The sequence below is a fragment of the Nerophis lumbriciformis genome, linkage group LG09 (genome assembly GCF_033978685.3).
Source record: "Nerophis lumbriciformis linkage group LG09, RoL_Nlum_v2.1, whole genome shotgun sequence".
NCBI lineage: Eukaryota > Metazoa > Chordata > Actinopteri > Syngnathiformes > Syngnathidae > Nerophis > Nerophis lumbriciformis.
Window position 1 is genome coordinate 43,334,025 of NC_084556.2, and position 24,718 is coordinate 43,358,742.

The 24,718-nt window shown below is 43.1% G+C and overlaps 1 protein-coding gene across 4 annotated transcripts in view; it reads right to left on the reverse strand.

Moving 5' to 3' along the window:
• camkk1a (calcium/calmodulin-dependent protein kinase kinase 1, alpha a) overlaps window positions 1-24,718 on the reverse strand; it is a 179,688-nt gene that overhangs the window by 99,222 nt on the left and 55,748 nt on the right. For all 4 annotated transcript variants that reach the window (XR_009815477.1, XR_009815478.2, XM_061963124.1 and 1 more), the window contains exons 3-4: window positions 5,772-5,819; window positions 2,972-3,025 (exon numbers count right to left, since the gene is read on the reverse strand). Coding sequence is in view for 2 of the 4 variants with exons in the window: in XM_061963124.1 (XP_061819108.1) it covers window positions 2,972-3,025; window positions 5,772-5,819 (102 nt within the window). In the remaining 2 variants the exon portion in view is untranslated. The remainder of the gene's footprint in view (window positions 1-2,971; window positions 3,026-5,771; window positions 5,820-24,718) is intronic.

Below are 24,718 nucleotides of genomic sequence, written 5' to 3' on the forward strand. Positions count from 1 at the left end.
TTCACGCTATTTAGCGATAATGGGAATAATGATTTTTCATGGAAATTATCCACATAGATCTTAAATGTTATGTTGCCAAAAGCAGTTAAAAATGTCGGATCACTTTTTAGAAATAAGAAAAACGCAATGAAAATAAACTCAAAACACACAGCATGTTCATTCAAATGACAAAATGTATCATTCATGAGATGGCTCAGTTGTGCACATACTTTGAGCTCTGCGCTACTTCTCTGAAAATAATACTTGTTAATTTTTGTGTTTACCCAAGACTAAAAGTAAACAGACAACATGCTTATTTCCAAAATACTGTACATTGTTTGTCGCCTGCTGCTAGCTGCTAGACTAACGCTAACATTCTACTAAATGCTACTTTTGAAACTGAATGAAATATGCTTTGATTCAAATGCAGTGAACACACCTACATGTACCATGTCAGGTGATGGCATTAAAAGTCATGTTTGATCATCTCACGGCTGTTTTCCAGGGGATTAGATTTATATAGCGCTTTTCTATCGACTAGTATAACCTGTGGAGGCACTTTCTGACAAAACATCTAAATTTCGATGTACGGCCCCTGAGCCCTCTCTCTCTTGAAACTGCGGCCCTCTTAATTATGTAGTTGAATAGCCCTGATGTAAAATATATAGTATAATATAATAATTAGGGCTGTGCAATATAGACAATATACAATATAAATAATATAACTTTGGCTATCGTTAGAGATTTTAATTAGATTCTACAAATTCCAGTGTCCTTCAAATTTAATAAAACAACGCAATGTAAGTGCAAAGCCACTTCTAAGTCAGCAATCCTTGCCCCCAAGGTGGCAAATAAAGTATGTTTCTTATAAGTATTCATTATCACTTGTCACGTGGTGGTTTTCGCAGCTTACTGCGGGGTCGTTCTCCCAGGAATGCAGACGGACTACTCCGGACAAGGCGTGCAGGTAAAAACATGATTTATTCCTCACGAAATCAAAGGAGTACAAAACAGAAAGCGAGCCGATAGAACAACGTGCCAGATCGCACTCAAAGCTAAACTAACACTTAGCATAAACTATGGACGAGAAAAACTTACTAACTGTAGCATGAACAAACAAGACTTATGTAGCAAGGCATGAAGCAAACAACTAGAGACAAGGCAAAACTCACATACCGTATTTTCCGCACTATAAGGCGCACCGGATTATAAGGCGCACCTTCAATGAATGGCATATTTCAAAACTTTGTTCATATATAAGGCGCACCGGATTATAAGGCGCACCTATGTCAACAAAACAGTCAAATAGGTCAGTCAAACTTTATTAATAGATAACAAACCAGCGTTCTGACAACTCTGTTCACTCCCAAAATGAATAAACAAAAGCTGCTGTTTAGCAGTTCAGTGACAATTCCTGCCTTCCTGAAAGCTCGGACCACAGTTGAGACTGAATCAGCCCAGGCATTTACGATCCACTGGCAGATAGTGGCGTATGTCGTCTGACGCTGTCTCCCTGTCTTGGTGAACGTCACGTGTTCGCCTTCTGTCATCCACTGTTCCCACGCAGTTAGCAGTCTAGCTTCGAATGCCCTGTTGACACCAATATCTAGCGGCTGGAGTTCTTTTGTCAATCCACCCGGAATGACGGCGAGTATTGAATTAAGCGTGTAAGCGTGTCTCTTAATGTGATGTTATGAGCTATCGAATATAACAACTACACTACCCAGCATGCAACGCTAGTGACGAGCATGCCCGGTAGCCCTGAGAAGCGTTGTTGTATGCCGGCAGTTAGAATGTGATTATGAGCACGCTGTGAGTAAACGTGGGGAACTCAGCCAACACGCCTCGTCTGCATTATTTATAATTAGACAGACAACACACTTAATAGGAGCCATTTTGGGGTCTTTACATAAACACACAAATGGAAATGAAACGTCACATATCCCAGCATGCACCGCGCGCTTCTTCTTCTTCTACGGGGGCAGCTTCTTCTTCTACGGGGAAAAAAGATGGCGGCTGTTTACCGTAGTTGCGAGACCTAAACTTTATAAAAATGAATATTAATATTAATCCATATATAAGGCGCACCGGATTATAAGGCGCACTGTCAGCTTTTGAGAAAATGTGTGGTTTTTAGGTGCGCCTTATAGTGCAGAAAATACGGTAACTTGTGCTTGTAGAGAATAATGACGCCAAGCTGACTGATCGGCAAAGGCAGGCTTAAATAATGCCTCTGATTAGTGCTCGCCGCTCGGGTAGCAGGTGAGCGGCCGAACACTAATCAGAGACAGGTGAACATAATAAGCAGCCATGGCAACCAAACCAAACTCAGAGGTGTCACAAACAGGAACTAAAAGAGTCCAAAACTAACAGAAAATAACAAAAACATGATCCGGACCACAGATCATGACATCACTAGAGGATATGTTCCACTTCAAGAGGATACTGCTGAACTAGAGCTTTATAAAGTAAACATTGGTGGGTGGATTATTACTGGTATCAGTATACAGTCGATACAACAGTGATTGGAACATTTTTTTTTTTTATGTCAAAAGTGTGTTTTGTGTGTTTTTTGTTGATCTTTGCTACCTCCGGAAATGTCCCTGGACAAAAGAGGACTTTAAGAGCAAAAATAAAAGGATTTAAATCAGAATCAATAGTTTTTCTTTACACATGGTTATTTTGCTCTATTGATTTCATTTTGCTCAAAATAATAAGGAATAGGGAAATAATTACATCACCATCCGGTGTTTTATCTAATTATAATTGTGATTAAAAATGTAATCATTTAAATATCTTGAAAAGTTAAAATATCAGCATTAGCACTGTAACGTATATGTATACCAATTTTTTTTTAATTACATTGTGATATACAGTATATCGTTATTGTACAACTCAGCAATATATATCATGGTATAGAGTTTAATCCATGTCCCCCAACCCTGACAATAAACAATAAAAAACAAGTATCAAAATAAGTGAGCAAACTTACATAATGTTTGTCATCATCTTCGTTATAGGCGAGTTTGACCACACCATAAGATCCCTGCAACACAACATTTGAAACATGGAGTCACCCATGCATTCTGTTGTTCACAAATAAAACACATGTTATTCAAACACGCACGCACACACACACACACACACACACACACACACACACACACACACACACACACACACACACACCCACACACACACACACACACCCACACACACACACACACACACACACTGCTTGAAGTTGTATATTTATTACATTACATGACCTATAATTTACATGTTCCTTAGTACTTGTACAATAAAATCGATGTGGAATAATGTTCACAAATGAAGGCTGTCTTCTTTAAACTGCGTATTTCAGCTCTTTCCAGATAATAAATATTAAGAACAGAACTCTTAAAGGGCCTCTTCAAAATGGTTTGTTCTTGGACATTCTTAGGGATTTCTAGCTTGATCGGTTTTAGACATGAAATAGAACATAACCATGTTTCACAAGAGGTGGTGTTCTTTGTATGCTTTATGTTTGCCTTCTTAAACAAACACGAATGAAGGCAAACTGCCGACAAGCTCTTTTGTCTAATCTGTCCAAAAGACGGCAATGTCTATCCTTTTATTACTCATGTCAGTTTGAGGCATGGCTGTAACTACCATTGAGGACACCATGGTCATTTACTCCGGATTTTTTTTAAGTGACAAAAGGATGATGCTATGACTGACTGTAAATGTACTTAGTGTAGGAAATCAGGTGTGCTGTACATCACCATGCGTAGATCATCCTCTCTCAATATGCGATCTTTAGTCATGCACAGCCTGCTACAACTCCAACTGCGTAACGCAAAAAAGTCCACTTTTACTTTAAACATTATCCGATCCGAAATGTGCTGTCACATAACATTAACATGATATCATACTGATGTAACTAATGTTGCTTTCACCTGAATTAAATTGCAGAAATGCGCTCTACGTAGGGCTTTGCAATCAGGGGAGTGGGGAAGAAGCATATTATAAAGTAAATTATTGAATGACAAGGCGCTTTATATAATATCTTACCCCAAATGTATTCCTGGTCACATCAAGCTTTGTTACTGATTAAAATATGAAGGCAAAATGTCCTCTATCACCTCAGTTGACCCCATGGTGGACATCATTAGTACTTGCAGTGCAAAGCCTTAAGATCTTAAATTCGAACCCTGGTCGTGGTTGAAAATTTGGTATGTTTTTGAAACTTATGTTTTAATGATATCAAAATGTTTTAATATGCTAAACTTCACGACATTAATAAAGAAGTGGACTGTTACAAAATTGTGCTGGTTATTAAAGATTTTAGATGAGTTATAGTTCAAATAAAGCTTTTGTTATTCAGGAAATCCATTGTGTTGCTCAAGGCAATATAATCTATATGGTGCTGGGATACCCATGATTTCAGCTAGGGATGTCCAATAATGGCTTTTTGCCGATATCCGATACTCCGATATTGTCCAACTCTTTAATTACCGATACCGATATCAACCGATACCGATATCAACCGATACTGATATATACAGTCGTGGAATTAACACATTATTATGCCTAATTTGGACAACCAGGTATGGTGAAGATAAGGTCCTTTTTTAAAATATTAATAAAATAAAATATGATAAATAAATTAAAAACATTTTCTTGAATAAAAAAGAAAGTAAAACAATATAAAAACAGTTACATAAAAACTAGTAATTAATGAAAATGAGTCAAATTAACTATTAAAGGTTAGTAATATTAGTGGACCAGCAGCACGCGCAATCATGTGTGCTTACGGACTGTATCCCTGCAGACTGTATTGATATATATTGATATTTAATGTAGGAACCAGAATATTAATAACAGAAAGAAACAACCATTTTGTGTGAATGAGTGTAAATGGGGGAGGGGTGTTTTTTGGATTGGTGCACTAATTGTAAGTGTATCTTGTGTTTTTATGTTGATTTAATAAAAAATTAAAAAATTAAAATTAAAAAAAATTAAAAAAAACGATACCGATAATAAAAAAAACGATACCGATAATTTCCGATATTACATTTTACAGCATTTATCGACATCTCTAATTTCAGCCTTTCAAAGTTTCTCTTCTACAACCAATTTTTGACCTCAATATTTTTCAATTCCTATTTCAGTGACCATTGTGGGTTTTTTTTTCTTCTGTTTAAAGTAAATTAAATAAATGATAAATGGGTTGTACTTGTATAGCGCTTTTCTACCTTCAAGGTACTCAAAGCGCTTTGACACTACTTCCACATTTACCCATTCACACACACACACTGATGGAGGGAGCTGCCATGCAAGGCGCTAACCAGCACCCATCAGGAGCAAGGGTGAAGTGTCTTGCTCAGGACACAACGGACATGACGAGGTTGGTACTAGGTGGGGATTGAACCAGGGACCCTCGGGTCGCGCACGGCCACTCTTCCACTGCGCCACGCCGTCCCTACAACAATGTTGTTTGTGTCGCGATAATGAAATTGTAAAATTACTATATATCTGTAAAATCTACCAGACATGCACAATATAATCTCTGAAAAGGTTGAAAACATGATACTGCTCTTGCATTGGATCTAGTTTATGTAGATTATAGGATCCAGCACCCCCCATGACCCCAAAATGGACAAGCGGTAGAAAATGGATGGATGGATGATGTGATCAGTGAATATTTTTGAATAAGTCCTTTAAAAGCTGTGTGCTTGAAGATCCTGATATAAATGTAAATAGGTATAAAATTATCTACTCATAGTTAGAGTACAGTCTGAAAAACTCACCTTTCCAATCTCACTCTCCAATTTATACTGGTTCAACTGGACACAATTCTGTAAAGGGAAAAACCAAGGTCAATAAGGAACCAAATCATCAATCATCATTATTGCAATTGAACACAATGTTTTTTGTTGTTGTTGTTGTTTGACTGATAGGGACTCCCTATAAGCAACACACATATTAAGCGTAAGGCCCTCCACAGGGCAGGGGGCCCCACCCCACTTTGCATAATGGGGTGAATACTCAGCAAACAGCACCAAAGTCAGCCTTAAGCAGGAGGAAATAAAAGAGGACCAGGGTGCCAGGTTGACAGGCCAATGATTGACAGCAATCAATGTGACCAATCAGCAGTCACAGGCAAATTAGAAGCAGGTAGAGAGAGGACCACACAAACAATTCTGCTTAGGTCCCCAAATTGGCCCTGGTGACTGATGTGCAGTAGCCCGATAGATTGTTATTAGTGGGTTTACGTTCCGAGACCACCCTTGAATAGCAAATTACCACGAGTCATTGAGACGGTTGATAATGTCTAATTTTGACATTATTGTGGGTTATATGGGTTATACTTGTATAGCGCTTTACTACATTCAAGGTACTCAAAGCGCTTTGAGACTATTTCCACATTCACCCATTCACACACACATTCACACACCGATGGCGGGAGCTGCCATGCAAGGCCCTAACCACGACCCATCAGGAGCAAGGGTGAAGTGTCTTGCTCAAGGACACAACGGACATGAATGACACAACGGACATGGATAGAACCAAGATCCCTCAGGTTGCTGGCACGGCCACTCTCCCAACTGCGCCACGCCGTCCCCTCTATTCAATGCGGATTATGGTGCTGCAACAAGCCCTCTGGCTCGCTCCTCTGGCTCACCCCTGCGGCTCGTTCTTCCCCCTCTAAACCCTCCTGCTTGCTTGACGTTCTCATTTGCAATAAAAATGAGTGTTGTCATTTTTAGACTAGTGTCTGCTCCAATCACTTTCTGGTTTCTCATCAATTTATTTTGTTCACTTGTGATGCAGTAGGCTAACAAGCAAAATTCATAGAACCATAATCCAGGTTTAAACCCTAAAAATACGCTACAGTGTACAGCAGGCCTGGGCAATTATTTTGACTCGGGGGCCACATTTAGAGAAAAAAATGTGTCTGGGGGCCAGTATATCCATCTATCTATGTATATATATATATATATATATATATATATATATATATATATATATATATATATATATATATATATATATATATAAATAAATATACGCACACACACACACACACACACACACACACACACACACACACACACACACACACACACACACACACACACACACACACACACATATAAGCTGTGACAATCTGCTGTACAATATGTGTGTTTGGGTCCTATTTTTAGGAACACTAATACAAAACATCACAATAATGTCTGATTGAATGCTAAAAACGTTATGACAGACCGCCTTAGGAAACAGAGTGGAATTTTCACCCAGAATGTACATGAATGTAAAGAATGTGGGATTTACAATATTAACTATGAACCATAAAACACTGAATATTGACAACATATGAACGTCACACCCCCCCTCTCCATCCACATTATTTACAATCAAGCGAAACACAACAAAAATGCAACAAACACGGCGAAATATGAACGCGAAGAGTAAAACAAACCCCCACCTCCAATCTGATGTAATACCACTTTTCTTGTAGAACTTTGTTGCAAAAATCTCCTTCCGCGTCTGTCCCTGACACCTGCATTTCAGGCCGCTCTGGGAACACTCTGTGGAAACACTTCCCACCCACACTGCTTGGTGCCTCGTCTGAACTGCTGTGACTTAGATTACCATCGTATAGATTACCATAGTAACTAGTATATCATTCAAAAGCGCAGATTCCAACCATTGAAATACTTTGTATAGTTCAAGACTTACGGTCATTAGAAAACATCACTGCACATCATAACGGCAGCTACAGTTTCCATCTTAAAGATCTAAAAAAAATATTTGGGAATGTCCGGCGGGCCAGATTGAAAAGCTTAACGGGCCGCATGTGGCCCCCGGGCCTTAATTTGCCCAGATCTGGTGTACAGTCTGCATTTATCTGTAGCAAGTACCGAACTCAAAGTGATGTTACCCAGAAGTCTCAATGCTTGTGTTTAGCTGAACCTCATAATTGTTGTACTTGAACGATGAAGGCAACCCTTTACTGTGAACAATCGGACGGACAGATGGAGACTTGTCTGGACATGTTCCAGATAGAATTAGCCACATGGCATCGTCAAGTACAATACTGTGTTTATGAGGATAATAAAGGGCAACATTTAAAATAGGTTAGGAATAGGTCACCTTCCAACGAGACAATGGGCTTTAACACACAGCTAAAATAACAAATGAGTGGTTCCAGAACAACTCCGTACAAATGGTATCGCCAGGGAAAATACCAGAATAACTGTGCAGATGGCAGGGTTAGAGATAAGAGACAGAATACTTTTGACTAAATTTACAACATCTACTCAGTAGCAATCAATTTGGCTCCATAAATGACACAACAGAGTTACTTTTTATAAGATAGATGTTAGGGATTATTTAGAGGTCTGTGAATCCAATACTATTCTTGGTTACTGATTTCCTAAAATGCATTTAAATCATTTAAAATAGGTGCCACAATGTGCAAAGAAAAATAATCCAGATAAACAGCATAAACAGTAATTCCATATAGACGATAACTGCTAATATCTCTACAGTGCAATGACAGACAATTAGAAATAAGACATTTACATTTGTTTAAAAATGGGATGTGAAGTAGCCTGTGTGTGTGTGTGTGTGTGTGTGTGGAGTGTGTGTGTGTGTGTGTGTGTGTGCGTGTGCGTGTGTGTGTGGGGCTAATTGATGTATGAGGAATGGGGGATAAAGATGTGGGCTATTGTAGCGTGTGTTAGTTGTCTTGAATGGGCCTAGCCATTTGAGAGCAGAAGCGATAAGAGCTGACACTAAAATTCAACTATTGAACAAAATACACCGACTGTATGTCGTTAAAGTTAATGGCTAACATTAGGCAGATACAAATATGTTTTAAATTGTTTCACAGCTAAAATAACAAGTGATTGGTTTCAGAATAACTGCACAAATGGAAGGATTATGAACACGTAAAGAATAATTATTGGTGTGATGCCTTCTGTGGAGGTCACCTTACAACAGTTCATTGGCCCTATCCACAAAGCTAAAATAACAAACAGGAATTGGGGTAACCAGTTTTGGGCTTTCCTTAGAGAAATAAATCTATTAGCTCAAATTGTATAATAACTTTAAGAAGAGCGGAATAAGACTTATAAACCAAATTGACCTATTTCAAGTTCAAAATAACTCGAAGACAGTATGATGCTAATGAAAGAAGAAAAATAGTTTATAAACCATTATTTAAGGTAAAAAAGCCTAAATACACCCTGAAATCTAGCCAAAATACATGTCTAATGCAACTTAAATTCACAATATGTATGTCAGACGTATAAACAATAATTAGAATTAAAGTAAAACTTCCGCTATTCATACAGTGAATTGACAAAATAAAAATAATGTGTTATTATTAAAAACTATGTGGATAAGACCTCCCTGCTATTTTGATATAATTAAACATAACATTAATTAAGTTAAGTCATCATATATCTAGGAAATTAAAGCAAAATAGTAAAGAGCCAAAATAATTTGGACTAAACTCACAACATTTACATAGTAGGTATCAATTTGGCTCCATTGAATGACACAATGGAGTAAAAAATTTTTTATCCCGATAGAATTAGCCAAAATTTTAAATAGGGTTCAAAAAGTGCAAAGAAGTATAATTCTGATAAACAGCATAAGCATCATTGCAATTGAAGAATAACTGCCAATATTCAGTATGAGTGGCCAGAGGATCGCATCTCTGCGTTTTGAGTGGGGTGGTTTGCAGCCGAGTGTGAAGCTGCTGGGATGAGGATCGGCACCTCCAAATCTGAGGCCATGGTTCCCCAGTCGAAAAAGGGTGCACTGCACCCCTTGGGTCAGGAGTGAAGTTCTGCCTCAAATGGAGTAATTCAAGTATCTCGGGGTCTTGTTCACGAGTTAGGAAAGAATGGAACGCAGGATTGACAGACGGATTGGTGCAGCGTCTGCAGTGATGCAGTCACTGTACCGGTCTGTTGTGGTGAAGAAGAATTTACAGGTCAGTCTACGTTCCTACCCTCACCTATGGTCACAAGCTTTGGGTAATGACCGAAAAGACAAGGTCGGGAATACAAACGGCAGAAATGTGTTTTCTCCACAGGATGTCTGGGATCACCCTCAGGGATAAGGTGAGGAGCTCGGTCATCCAGGAGAGACTCAGAGTAGAGCTGTTGATCCTTCACGTCGAGAAGAGCCAGCTGAGATGGCTCGGGCATCGACTATGGATGCCTCCTGGAAGCCTCCCTGGTGAGGTGTTTCGGGCATGTACAGCTGGGAGGAGGCCTCGGGGCAGACCTAGGACACATTGGAGAGTATATGTCTCACAGCTGGCCTGGGAACACCTCGGTGTCCCCCCTGTAGAACTAGAGGAGGTGGCCAGGGACAGGGAAGTCTGGGCATCTCTGCTTAGACTGCTGCCCCAGCAACCCAGACTCGGATAAGGGGCGGAAATGGATGGGGGTGGATGGATTCAGTGTAATGACAGACAATTAAAAATGTGTTAAATATTCAAAAATATTGTGTATTAGACTAAAAAACACTATAATAAAAATGTTGACATTTACAATTGTTTAAACATTGGGTGTGAATCTGTGTGTGTGTGGGGGGGGGGGGGGGGGGGGGGGGGTTGGGGGGGGTTGTTGGAGCGTTTGTGCTTTTTGAATGGGTCCAGCAATTTGAAAAAGTGAAGAGAGCTGACACTAATAATCAACTTTGAACAAAATACACCAATCAAGGTAAAGTATATACAAGACCCAAAACCAGTGAAGTTGGCACGTTGTGTAATTCGTAATTAAAAACAGAATACAATGATTTGCAAATCCTTTTCAACTTATTTTCAATAGAATAAATTGCAAATACAAGCCATGTAAAGTTCGAACTGTCATGTCTGTGTAATCATGTTTTGTTTTAAGTCATGTTTTGTTTAGTTTCTGGCTTTTCACTCCCTTGTCTTGTTTGCATGATTATCCATTAGTTTCACCTGTTCCACGTTTGGACTCATTGTGCACTCTTGATTGTCACCATAGTAACCCATTAGTTTTCACCTGTCACGTCACGCACCTGTTTCACGTCTTGAGTCACGCACCTGTTTTCGTTAATCATGTCTGTAGTATTTAAGTTCAGTGTTTTTCAGTTTGTCTTTCTGACGACCTCACCACATTTATGCTCGACACATTTCTAACTCCTTTTCATGTCCATCGTTCACGCTGCTCCTTTTTTGTCCATGCCAAGTACTTTTTCTTTATTCAAGCCATAGTTTGCAAGTTTTGTTTAATTGTTCATAGTTTCTGCCCTTGTGCAAGTTTTGTGTTCATAGTCAAGTTTTGTACTTCCGCCCTTGTGCGCGCTTTTCGTTTATTCCTTTTTTTGATAGTTTAAATAAATCATGTACCTTCATTCCCGTCTCGCCCGTGCCAACTTTCTGTTACATCCCGGAAAAGCAAACACCCAAGACCCAGTCATGACAGTAGGTCGTCAGCAGACCCGCTTTTCCGCAAGTCAGTTGGCCGAGTTGGACAATGTGGATGAGGCTTCTTGGGCGGTCCTGTGCGCGATGGAGGAGGAAACGCTGCGCTACTCCTCCGTGGAGTATAGAGACTCCATTTGGTCCCAGGAATGCGGGGACGCAGCGCAGTGCCGGAAGCGCCGCTCCCGACGAAGGACTTCAGGAAGAACTTCCGCGAGCCAGCAGGACACGCCGCTCCCACAAGCCCCTCCCCCTACGGGCGGAAGCAAGCAGCAGCCAGCCCGGCTTCGCCCGGATGACGTCAAAGACCAGGATTTTTTTTTTCTGAATTATTTTTCTTTTGATTCCCCGCTCCCCAGGACTCAAGCCACACCCAAGACACAAAACAATTTTTTTTCACCCACTCAATCCCAGGTACAAAAAAGACAATTTGGACAATTTAAAGGGGACGTTTCTGCCTCCCCCCGCCCACCCCTAGAGAGAGTTCCAGACCGCAGAGAGCGCGTCTGGTATCCGCCCCTTGAGGGGGGGGCTGGGGTCGGGAGCTGTGTAGGTGGGGTGGCTCTGCATCACCATGTCAAGCCACAGCCTCCAGCACGGCCGCCACCACCAGTCTTCCGACCTGTCAAGCCACAGCCTCCAGCACGACCGCCCTCACCAGTCTTCCGACCCGTCAAGCCACAGCCTCCAGCACGACCGCCCTCACCAGTCTTCCGACCTGCCAAGCCGCAACCCCCAGCTAGGCCACCTCCACCTGCTCCACGGCTAGCACCACGGCTAGCTGCTCCAAGGCTAGCACCTGTCGCTGCTCCAAGGCTAGCACCTGTCGCTGCTCCAAGGCTAGCATCTGTCGCTGCTCCACGGCTAGCACCTGTCGCTGCTCCACGGCTAGCACCTGTCGCCGCACCAAGGCTAGCACAAGACCCTCCACACCAAGTCCAAGACCAAGACCCTCCACGCCAAGTCCAAGACCAAGACCCTCCACGCCAAGTCCAAGACCAAGACCCTCCACGCCAAGTCCAAGACCAAGACCCTCCATGCCAAGTCCAAGACCCTCCACGCCAAGTCCAAGACCAAGACTCTCCTCGCCAAGTCCAAGACCAAGACCCTCCACGCCAAGTCCAAGACCAAGACCCTACACGCCAAGTCCAAGACCAAGACCCTCCACGCCAAGTCCAAGACCAAGACCCTCCACGCCAAGTCCAAGACCAAGACCCTCCACGCCAAGTCCAAGACCCTCCACGCCAAGTCCAAGACCAAGACACTCCACGCCAAGTCCAAGACCAAGACCCTCCACGCCAAGTCCAAGACCCTCCACGCCAAGTCCAAGACCAAGACCCTCCACGCCAAGTCCAAGACCAAGAACCTCCACGCCAAGTCCAAGACCAAGACCCTCCACGCCAAGTCTCGCCAGTCGCAGCTCCAAGACGCCAAGTGCCGCCAGTCGCAGCTCCAAGACACCAAGTGCCGCCAGTCGCAGCTCCACGACGCCAAGTGCCGCCAGTCGCAGCTCCACGACGCCAAGTGCCGCCAGTCGCAGCTCCACGACGCCAAGTGCCGCCAGTCGCAGCTCCACGACGCCAAGTGCCGCCAGTCGCAGCTCCAAGACGCCAAGTGCCGCCAGTCGCAGCTCCAAGACGCCAAGTCCCGCCATGCCAAAACCAAGACCCGCCATGCCAAGACCAAGACCAAGACCCGCCATGCCAAGACCAAGACCAAGACCCACGCCAAGACCAAGACCCACGCCGAGCTTCGCCGCCTGACGCGCCACCCCGAGCTTCGCCGCCTGACGCGCCACCCCGAGCTTCGCCGTCTGACGCGCCACGCCGAGCTTCGCCGCCTGACTCGCCACGCCGAGCTTCGCCACGCCGAGCTTCGCCGCCTGACTCGCCACGCCGAGCTTCGCCGCCTGACTCGCCACGCCGAGCTTCGCCGCCTGACTCACCACGCCAAGCTTCGCCGCCTGACTCACCACGCCAAGCCACGTCTGCCACGATGATGACGCGCCTCCCTCCTCGTCGGCCACGGATATGGCCGCTACCTGGTCGCCCGCCACGCCAAGTGCGCCCACCTCCCAGTCGGCCACGAATGTGGCCATTCCCTGGGCGCCCGCCTCGCCTGCTGCAGCGGCGTTCCACTCGCCGCCGCCACCTAACTCTGCCCCGGTGGATACGGGGACACGTGGTCTGGCGACCCACCGCCATGTCCCCCTCCCGCCCTCCCATGACTCTTGTTAATTTTTTTTTATGGACATCTTGTATCTGTTCTTAAGGGAGGGGCTCTGTCATGTCTGTGTAATCATGTTTTGTTTTAAGTCATGTTTTGTTTAGTTTCTGGCTTTTCACTCCCTTGTCTTGTTTGCATGATTACCCATTAGTTTCACCTGTTCCAAGTTTGGACTCATTGTGCACTCTTGATTGTGACCATAGCAACCCATTAGTTTTCACCTGTCACGTCACGCACCTGTTTCACGTCTTGAGTCACGCACCTGTTTTCGTTAATCATGTCTGTAGTATTTAAGTTCAGTGTTTTTCAGTTTGTCTTTCTGACGACCTCACCACATTTATGCTCGACACATTTCTAACTCCTTTTCATGTCCATCGTTCACGCTGCTCCTTTTTTGTCCATGCCAAGTAAGTTTTCTTTATTCAAGCCATAGTTTGCAAGTTTTGTTTAATTGTTCATAGCTTCTGCCCTTGTGCAAGTTTTGTGTTTATAGTCAAGTTTTGTACTTCCGCCCTTGTGCGCGCTTTTCGTTTATTCCTTTTTTTGATAGTTTAAATAAATCATGTACCTTCATTCCCGTCTCGCCCGTGCCAACTTTCCGTTACATCCCGGAAAAGCAAACACCCAAGATCAAGTCATGACACGAACTGAGAAACTTTTTTTTTTTTTTGCAAATAGTCATTAACTTGGAATTTAATGGCAGCAACACATTGCAAAAAAGTTGGCACAGGGGCATTTTACCCCTGTGTTACATGGCCTTTCCTTTTAACAACACTCAGTTAACGTTTGGGAACTGAGGAGACCAATTTTTGAAGCTTTTCAGGTGGATTCTTTCCCACTCTTGCTTGATGTACAGCTTAAGTTGTTCAACAGTCTCCGTTGTTGTATTATACACTTCATATTGCACCGCTGGGAGACAGGTCTGGACTACAGGCAGGCCAGTCTAGTACCCGCACTCTTTTACTATGAAGCTACGCTGTTGTAACACGTGGCTTGGCATTGTCTTGCTGAAATTAGCAGGGGCGTCCATGATAACGTTGCTTGGATGGCAACTTATGCTGCTCCAAAACCTGTATGTACCTTTCAGCATTAATGGTGCCTTCACAGATGTGTAACTTACCCATGCCTTGGGAACTAATACACCCCCATACCATCACAGATGCTGGCTTTTGAACTGTGACCCTATAACCAGGGGCGGATTAAGAAATTTTGGCCCCCTGGGCCTGACATGGTCTTGGCCCCTCAACCCCGCGCGTGCACGCGCACACACACGCACGCACTATGCAAGAAATACTGTATACTGTGAACAGACATGCACACTGTACTGTACAGAAGAGTGCACATACTGCACACACACTATTAGGTATACCACACAGACAAGCACAGGTTTCACACAGACACAGGTAGGGGGAGGGGATAAATGGCCTAAAAATAAAAATTTTGGAAAATGATTATGCCCACTTCAGTGATGGTGCATTGGGTCATTTGAGAGATATTATGTATTGGAAGTTGGTACCTATCATGAAATAAACCCCCCACCCCACCCAAAAAACTAAATTGGACATGATTTTTGCCCCCTTTTCCTCCCTTCTATCATTAAAAATAAAATAATATCTTAGGAAAACACTTTGGCATAACGGCAGCTGTGCAGCAAATTGAGGCTCAAAGTCTGTATCTATTTTGTGGGAAAGCTTGAGGAGGAGAAGGAGAAAGGTAAAATGATAACACATGCATCGGAGAGCACCACAAAGAAAGGTGTAGGCCAGTTCATGGTACAAGGGCTGCATGCAGGTCAAGATAGCCCATTTCCTCTGCCTGTCTTACCCATTCACCGAGAGACCACTGAGGACATAGAAATGCAAGTGGATATGGGGTTCGAAATACTGGCGTCAGTCAGAGGAGTCAATGTGGAGGATGTTTATAAACTTGTAGATGCACATATGACTGACAGCACAGAGCACAACAAAGGCTTTTCAAAGCTGTTGGCAGAGATGAACAACTTGGAAAAACCAGCAGGGCAGATCTTTTGTGGCACCCACACTACACTGGGCTTCAGCAGTGCCATGAATAAAGTGATGCGGTTGGCGGAGGCCGATATGAAGATGGAGCAAGTGCTACAGAGTTTCATGGTGGATCTGGATGTAGACAGCAAGAATGCTATAGTGGCTGGACAGGCACTGGACATGTCCTGAACTCAGTGTCAGACGTGGCTGCCGAATACTTGGATGAAGTGAAGCAGCTGACAAATCTCATGCTGCCCCATCTGAAGACTGTCCTGGCCAGGCAGAGGATGGACTATGGGATGGATGAGGAGACCTTCCCAATGGACCCTGTCAGTGAACAGGCTAGTAACATTGATGGCACCCCTGTGCACAACATTGGGATGGAGAGACAATGTGGCAAGGTGGACTACAGACTGAAGAAGTTGGGCACACTGAACGCAGTCAATAGGTCAATAATTTTACAGAAGAGCCAGGAGCTTCAGAGGTTTCAAGGCAGCAGCACAAGCAAAAAGAGAGGTTGAACTCAACTGGAGTAAACTCATGAAGGCAAAATTAGAGAGTTGGGCTGACGAGAAACAAGAGATGGCTCAAAGACAGGAGAAGAAGAGACTAGACATGCTGGACACACTGAAATCTTTTGGTGGCCCCTTCACGATAGTGGGGAAGTTGAAAAGTTCCTTGTCGATGAAAGTCTGAACAAGAATGCAAAGCTGCAGAGAATGAAGCTTGAGGTTCAGTTTGCCAGAGAAAGCACCAAGCTTCTGCCTAAAGTCAATCCTATCTTCAGAATCCAGGTGACAGACAGTTCCCAGAAATGGCGAAAGTGCAATTCTCCCAGTCATAATGGATACTTAGAATTTTATGGTGGTGGTAAGTATTCATGAAAACAGGTAGCCTAACATTAGTGAATGGGTGAATTCTGGAAATAACAACCTAAAAATCTTACACAGTGCACCTTTAAGCAAGGGGTTTCTTTCGTGCTTTCAATTTCGCAAAATCATCCACCACATCATTGAAGTCCAACTCTCTTGTCAGCTCACTCTCAATTGCCATTAGAGATAACGCATTTAATCTTTTCTGAGTCATTCTTGTGCGCAGCTCATTTTTGACTCTTGACAAAAGAGAGAATGAGCGTTCTCCCTCACAGTTACTGACCGGTAGAGTGAGAAAAATCTGTAGCGCAATGTATGTATTAGGAAACGTAGGCTGTAGTCCAAAATGTATTATTGTTTTGAGCAGTCCTGAAGGGGTCCTCTCCTCATCAGTGTTGTTGAGCTGTATAAAAGATTTGAACTGTATAAGCTCCTGTCCAAGACTTTCATTGAGGTCAGATGAGTATGATTCAGTGAGAATCTTGGCCTTGTGAAGGACTGAAGCATTGGACTCTGTATCCAAAGAGAAAAGGACACTGAACAAATTGTTCAGATGTTTGTAGGCCTCCAGACGGTGATTAAGGCTTGAACTCAGTTGATCAATAGAGGCAATAAATGTCTCTATTTGAAACAGTTGCCTTCCCTCAAGCACAACATCTGGGGATGCTGATTCATCAGCAAACTTTTTACGTTTCTTCGTCCGTTCAGCCCTGTAAGATGGGGTGCCACCCAACATGTTTAAGGCTTTCTGCTCAAAATGATCAAATAGATCTCTTTGGGAGAGAACAAAGGTGCGCAGAGATTCCAGCAATCTAACTGCTGTACCAAGGTCTATGTCTGCTTTTTGAAGTTGCAGACTTGTGGCCTGAAATCTGGACAGAACAGTGTCCCAAAAGCCTGCCATGAAGGCCATCTCAAGTGAATCCAGCTTCCGCTCTAGACTGTCAGCTTCAGTTTGTGTGTCTCGTTTCTCTGTGTCATCAGTGGAAATACCCTGTAGTGCTGCTCTTATTATACTGTAGTTCTGCCACAGTGCTTTGGTAGATTCTGCACGGCAACTCCAACGCGTGTTGGATAAAGCTTTAAGTGTGAGATCTATGTTGGAATTGCCAAATACCCTGTCCCATCGGTGTGTGGATGCAGTTGTGAAGTTGTAAATAGACTGAATCAAGTCAAAATACTTAGAGACTTCATTTCCACATCTGTCAATGCTGTTGACTCCCACCAAATTCAAAGAGTGAGCTGCACATGGAATATAGTGTATTAATGGGTTGCTTTTCTTTAAGTGAGCCTGCAACCCATTATACCTCCCTGACATGTTGCTGGCATTATCATAAGCCTGCCCCCTGCAATTTGACAGCTCTAACCCTAGATTTTCCAACACAGAAATGACACAGTTAGCCAAACTTTCACCTGTATGGCTAGTAATGGGCTCAAAACCCACAAAGTGTTCAACAACACTGCCCTCTTTGCTAACAAAATGGAATATGAATGTCAATTGGTCCACATGAGATAAATCTGGGGTTGAATCCACAATGATAGAGTAGTATTTGCTTGCTTGCAGTTCATCTGCTATAGCCTGTTTGGTTTTTGCACCCATCAATTCAATGAATTCCTCACAAATGGTGGAGGACAGATATGAGGTATTACCTCGACCCATCTGCCCAAACTTTCTGATGTGATCCTTTAGAAAGGGATCAAATTCAGCCAGGACCTCCAGAATACCAAGGTAGTTCCCATTGAGAGGAGACCCTAACGATTCATTTTTACCCCTAAATGCAAGGCCCCTTTCTGCAAGGAATTTAATGACTGCAACAACTCTTTGTAACACCTGCCTCCAATATCTGCTCTCTGCCTGAAACTGTTTGAACAGGTCTGCATCAACTGTGGCACCTGTGGCGCGGTTCAAGACTGCTTGCATGCAGGTTATGTGCTCAGCACTTTGCTCATGTTCACCAAATCTTTCTGAGTGTTTCCAATCACAATAGCCTGTCACAAAAGAATGCGTTTTTAGGGAAAACAGTTTGCATGCAAAGCAGTAAACATTACCAGTAGAGGGAGAGTACATCATCCACTCTCTTTGTACTCGTTGTCCATTGGGCAGGTGTGAAGTAAAATGTTCATTGTTTAGGCATCGGGTTTTGCCTCCTAGCCCACTGTTCCTCACAGAAGCTGGATAATGGCTGTGACGGTTGTGAAATGATTTTGCACCTCTTTGAATAAGAACTTCCTTCATTGACTCAGTGAGGGTATCAGCCCATTTAGCGGTATCACTAGGTAGAGTTGTCACTGTAGATGGTGTTGAAGAAAGATTCAACTCATTTTCTATGCTGTCCAGAGGTGCAGTGACCTCACATTCATCCGAGCAACTGGCTACTGCTGAGTTGGTTGAATCATTAGCATCCGAAGCATTTGGTTCAGTGCGTACACTTGTAGTGGTCTCAGGATCTTGGGAGCTACATGCTAGCTCAGGTGCATTGCTAACCTTAGCTGATTTGCAGTAGCATTTATAGAATTGCTTTCAGCAGATGTCTTTGTACTGAAGAAGCTGGAGATATTTGGAACACTCTCAAGTAAAACTGATTCCTTTTTTTTCTTTTCTTGCTGAATTTTTTTTCTAGCTCCTCCACTTAGACGTTTATGATCCATATTTCCCTTCTTTCTGTGCACATTGGCTCTTTGCCTATCACAACAGCTTAACCAACTATGTGTGTGTGTGTGTGTGTGTGTGTGTGTATGAGTGATGCAATTTTCAAAACTAGCAATCTAGCATTAACAGTCAAAAGCAGAAATCAGCTGATTTCTATAAGAACTGATAACAGATTTCCAATCAATGCTAAACTCAGACAGCGAAAGTCACTAGATGACGTTTTGAGTCGCCAGTCATGTATGGCCAAAAGTCTCTAAATCGAATGCCAACGTTGCTTAATCGCCAACACACTGGGACTCACTGAAGGACTGACAGTGAATAAAAAAAGATAATTAAGATAATTGTGTACTTTTCTCTTCTGATATTTTCACTAAGGACCCCAAGCTATCTGCATGCAGCAACAATGTCTGACAGACAGGAGAGCGGAGTGGTCAGTGATGAATGGCAAGGGAACAGACTGATTTGTACTGAGGAGAAAGAGAGAGCCAATTACAGTGAAATAAATTCCAAAAGAGCCAAGTGACTAGCTGAAGGCAGGGACAAATGCCTTGGAGTGATCAACAAGAGTGCAAAGTACCAAATGGCAAAATGTGGGAAGACCAACAGGCAGATCTGCTTTTACCACTTATCTTCACAACCAAAAAGTCGCTAAATGATGTTTTCAGTCGCTAGCCAGGTATGGCCAAAAGACGCGAAATCTAGCGGTAAAGTCGCTCAATCACACTGACAGTGAAACAAATAATTTTTAAAAAGATAGTAATCGTACAATGTCTTGTACTTTTGTCTTCTTTCTTCATATTTCTCAAAGGACACCAAAATGTCGCTATCTGCAGGCAGCTTGCTAGCTATGATGGCAGCAACAATGTACCTTAGAGTGACTGACCAACAAGAGCTCAAAGTACCTAATGGCAAAATGTGGAGAGACAGACACAATAAATTGCATTAAGATGAAGAGAACTGTTGCTATTATTAATTTTAACAACAACCAGAAAGTCGCTAAATGTCACCAGCCAGGTATGGCCAAAAGTCGCTTAATTGGCCACACACAGTAACAGAGAAACAAACAAACAAAAAAAAAGATCATAAAGATAATAGTTGTACAACTTTGTGTACTTTTGTCTACTTTCTAAATATTTTCACAAAGAACACCAAAATGTTGCAGGCAGCTTGCTGGCTATGATGGCAGCAACGATGTCTGCCAGACAGGAGAGAGTGGTCAGTGACGATCGAATCGAGAAAATGACAAAATGGGTCAAAGACCAAAAAGTTATTAACTGACAGCAGTGACAAATGTCAGACTGTAAACTTTTTTGAAAGAAAAGGACAAAATGGGAAGATGCTGATAATAACAGCAAAATGGAAAATATAAGAATTTCCAAGTAATGCTCAACTCAAGTGTGTGTGTGTCGTGTGTGTGTGCGCGTTAAACTTCTTGTGGAATGATTTCAAATTATCTCTGAGTCTGAACTGAGGGAAAGGAAACCAAATTTTGAGCAGTCACTCACGAGTTCAAAGTACCAAATGAGGAGATTCTAAAAGAACAGACCGGTTTATGAAAGACTCGATGGGGGAGGGGCACAGCTAAGAATACTTGAGTGAGATTCTGTGATCCAAATTCGAGATAGAGCTTTTTGATAATGATAATTTGTCAGAGTAAGGTTGTGTAATCAAAATTTGAGAATGAGCTTTGCCAATCAATCAAGAATATTTGCATTAAGTTCTGTGATCAAAATTCAGAAACAACCTTTAATAATTGATAAAGAATATGTGAGTGAGGTTGTGTGATCCAATTTGAGAATTAGCTTTGATAATAATGATTGAGAGCCTCTGGCCCTCTGTGGATCGTGGCCGCGGGGCCAAGTTGGCCTGGCCCCTTGGGGCCTCTGACCCTCTATGGATCGGGGCCAAGTTGGCATGACCCCTCGGGGCCTCTGGCCCTCTATGGATCGTGGCCGCGGGGCCAAGTTGGCCTGACCCCTTGGGGCCTCAGGCCCTCTGTGGGTCGCGGCCGCGGGGCCAAGTTGACCTGGCCCGTTGGGGCCTCTTACCCTCTATGGATCGTAGCCGCGGGGCCAAGTTGACCTGGCCCCTTGGGGCCTCTGGCCTTCTGTGGGTCGCAGCCGCGGGGCCAAGTTGGCCTGGCCCTTTGGGGCCTATGACCCTCTGTGGGTCGTGGCCGTGGGGCCAAGTTGACCTGGCCCCTTGGGGCCTCTGACCGTCTATGGATCATGGCCGCGGGGCCATGTTGGCCTGGCCCCTTGGGGCCTCTGGCCCTCTGTGGGTCGCGGCCGCGGGGCCAAGTTGACCTGGCCCCTTGGGGCCTCTGACCCTCTATGGATCATGGCCGCGGGGCCAAGTTGGCCTGGCCCCTTGGGGCCTAAGATTATTATTTTTGCAAAAGTAGTTTCGCATGCGTCGCGGCCGCGGGGCCAAGTTGGCCTGGCCCCTTGGGGCCTCTGGCCCCCTGGGCCTGGGCCCGGTAGGCCCGTTCATTAATCCACCTATGCCTATAACCGTCTGGATGGTTCTTTTCCTCTTTGTTCCGGAGGACACGAAGTCCACGGTTTCCAAAAACACTTTGAAATGTGGACTCGTCAGACCACAGAACACTTTTACACTTTGTATCAGTCTATCTTATATGAGCTCAGGCCCAGCGAAACCTTTAATGGGTGTTGTTGATAAATGGCTGTCGTTTTGCATGGTAGAGTTTTAACTTGCACATACAGATGCAGCAACGAACTGTAGTTACTGACAGTGGTTTTCTGAAGTGTTCCTGAGCTCATGTGGTGATATCCTTTACACGTTGATGTCGCTTTTTGATGCCGTACCACATGAGGGATTGAAAGTTATGGGCTTAGCCGCTTACATGCAGTGATTTCTCCAGATTTTCTGAACCTTTTGATATTACAGACCTTAGATGGTGAAATCCCTCAATTCCGTGCAATAGCTCATTGGCAAATGTTGTTCTTAAACTTTTTGACAACTTGCTCACGCATTTGTTCACAAAGTGGTGACCCTTGCCCCATCCTTGTTTGTGAATGACTGAGCATTACATGGAAGCTGCTTTTATACCCAATCATGGCAACCACCTGTTCCCAATTAGCCGGTTGAACTGTGGGATGTTCCAAATAAGTGTTTGATGAGCATTCCTCAACTTTCTCAGTCTTTTTTGCCACTTGTGCCAGCTTTTTTAAACATGTTACAGGCATTAAATTCCACATTAGCTAATATTTGCAAAAAATTAAGTTTTCCAGTTTAAACATTAAATATATTGTCTTTGCAGTCTATTCAATTGAATATAGATTGAAAAGGATTAGTAAATCATTGTATTCTGTTTTTATTTATGTTTTACACAACGTGCCAACTTCACTGGTTTTGGGTTCTGTATTTATTTTTTTGCATGTTCTGTGACTGCATGTCATTGAAGTCAATGACTAACGTTAGACGGATATAAATAATGTTTAAATTGTTTCATTAGACTTACAGCTAGTACAGTAGTCAGATACAGATAGTGTGTAGATTGTTTCATTAGTCTAGTAGCTAACAGTGTACCTTTTACAATAATGTGTACATTTCCGAGTTCAATTGACTAAATTATACTTTTAAAATGAGAAAATTGTACGTATATAAATACTTAACAAATCTCCTTCTCCAAAGAAAATAAATAAATTAACTCAAACTGAATAATAAAGTTAATAGTCAATTAAAAAATACAAAATAAATAATACATTTGAGAGGATGGAGTAAGCCTTAAAAATTGTATAACTGCTATGAGTACTAAAAAAAAGACAACAAAAAACTTTAATAAAACTACAACTTCAGCCTGTCAGAGTTATGAATCATTCTGACGTATGGACTACAACTAAAATTTAGACTTAAACTTAGACATCCTTTTATTGTCATTCAAATTTGAACTTTACAGTACAGATAAGAATGGAATTTTGTTGCATTAGCTCATGGTAGTGCAGGGTAAAAGAGCAATAAGGTGCAGATATAAATAAATAGATTACTGTACAGATAAATATATTGCACTTTTGCATATGCACCCACGTTTATGGATGTATGTTATATTGTCTTTATATTCCAGCGAGTTAATCCATTTTGGGGGGGAATTGAGGGGATTATTTTAATGTGTTCAAGAGTCTTACGGCCTGAGGAAAGAAGCTGTTACAGAACCTGAAGGTTCTGCTTCGGAGGCTGCGGAACCTCTTTCTAGAGTCCAGCAGTGAAAACAGTCCTTGGTGGGGGTGGGAGGAGTCTCTGCAGATTTTCTGAGCCCTGGTCAGGCAGCGGCTTTTTGCGATCTCCTGGATAGGAGGAAAAGGAGTCCTGATGATCTTTTCCGCCGTCCTCACCACACTCTGGAGAGACTTCCAGTCTGAGGCATTGCAGGCTCCAGTCCAGACAGATGCTGTTGGTCAGCAGGCTCTCTATAGTGCCTCTGTAGAATGTGGTGAGAATGGGGGGAGGGAGCTGTGCTCTTTTCATCCGACGCAAAAAGTCCATGCGCTGCTGAGCTTTTTACAAGAGCTCCGGTGTGTAGCGACCAGGTCATATTGTCAGTTATCTGCACCCCCAGGAACTTGGTGCTGCTTACCATCTCCACCGCTGTGCCGTTGATGAAGAGTGGAGTGTGTCTGCACTGGTGCTTCCTGAAGTCGACGATGATCTCCTTGGTCTTGTCGACATTCAGGACCAGGTTGTAGGTGTCATAAATCATACTGACATATGGACTACAACTAAAATGGTGGATGTATTTAGGAACGACAAAACAAAACAGCGGCAGGATATGACATAAATCTACTTCCGGTTTTAATTCACCCATTCCTCCCCCTAATGAGTGGCACATTTAGGCCATGCCGACTGGATGTGATGTCATCACCCAATTTCCCCTTTCTTGGTAGCATTTAGGTCACTTCCTATTTTGGGTTATAAATCAGCCTCAATCCCCCGCGGCCCCTCTGGCCCTCCTTAAGTGGTGAGGGCGTATATTACTTATAAGAAAGAAGCATCTCCAACTGAGTCCTGATTGGGCAGACCGTGCAGAAAAAAGGCACATGGCGACTTTCAATACGATTTGCGAATTTATAAGGTGGTGTGGTTTGGGCGTGCCAAGTCCAGCACACTTCTGCGGTTATTTCCAAGATGAATTTGATGTAAAAAAGAAATGAGCTTGGATTTGTGCGTGCGAACACTTTTGCTTGTCCTGCTAGCAGTCTACAAAATGTTGCCTCATATAATTTCAGTAATGATTTACGATTATATTTGTGTTCACCCGCTAAATGTTTTGAGTATTGTAACAAAGTTGCGTGTAGGAGCTCGTGTTAACTCAGGGCACTGCCATCTTGCACTGAGGTCAGTGAGTACAGGCCTTAAGTTTGGACACACCTTCTCATTCAATGTGTTTTCTTTATTTTCATGACTATTTACATTGTAGATTGTCACTGAAGGCATCACAACTGTGAATGAACGCATGTGGAGTTATGTACTTAACAAAAAAAGGTCAAATAACTGAAAACATGTTTTATAT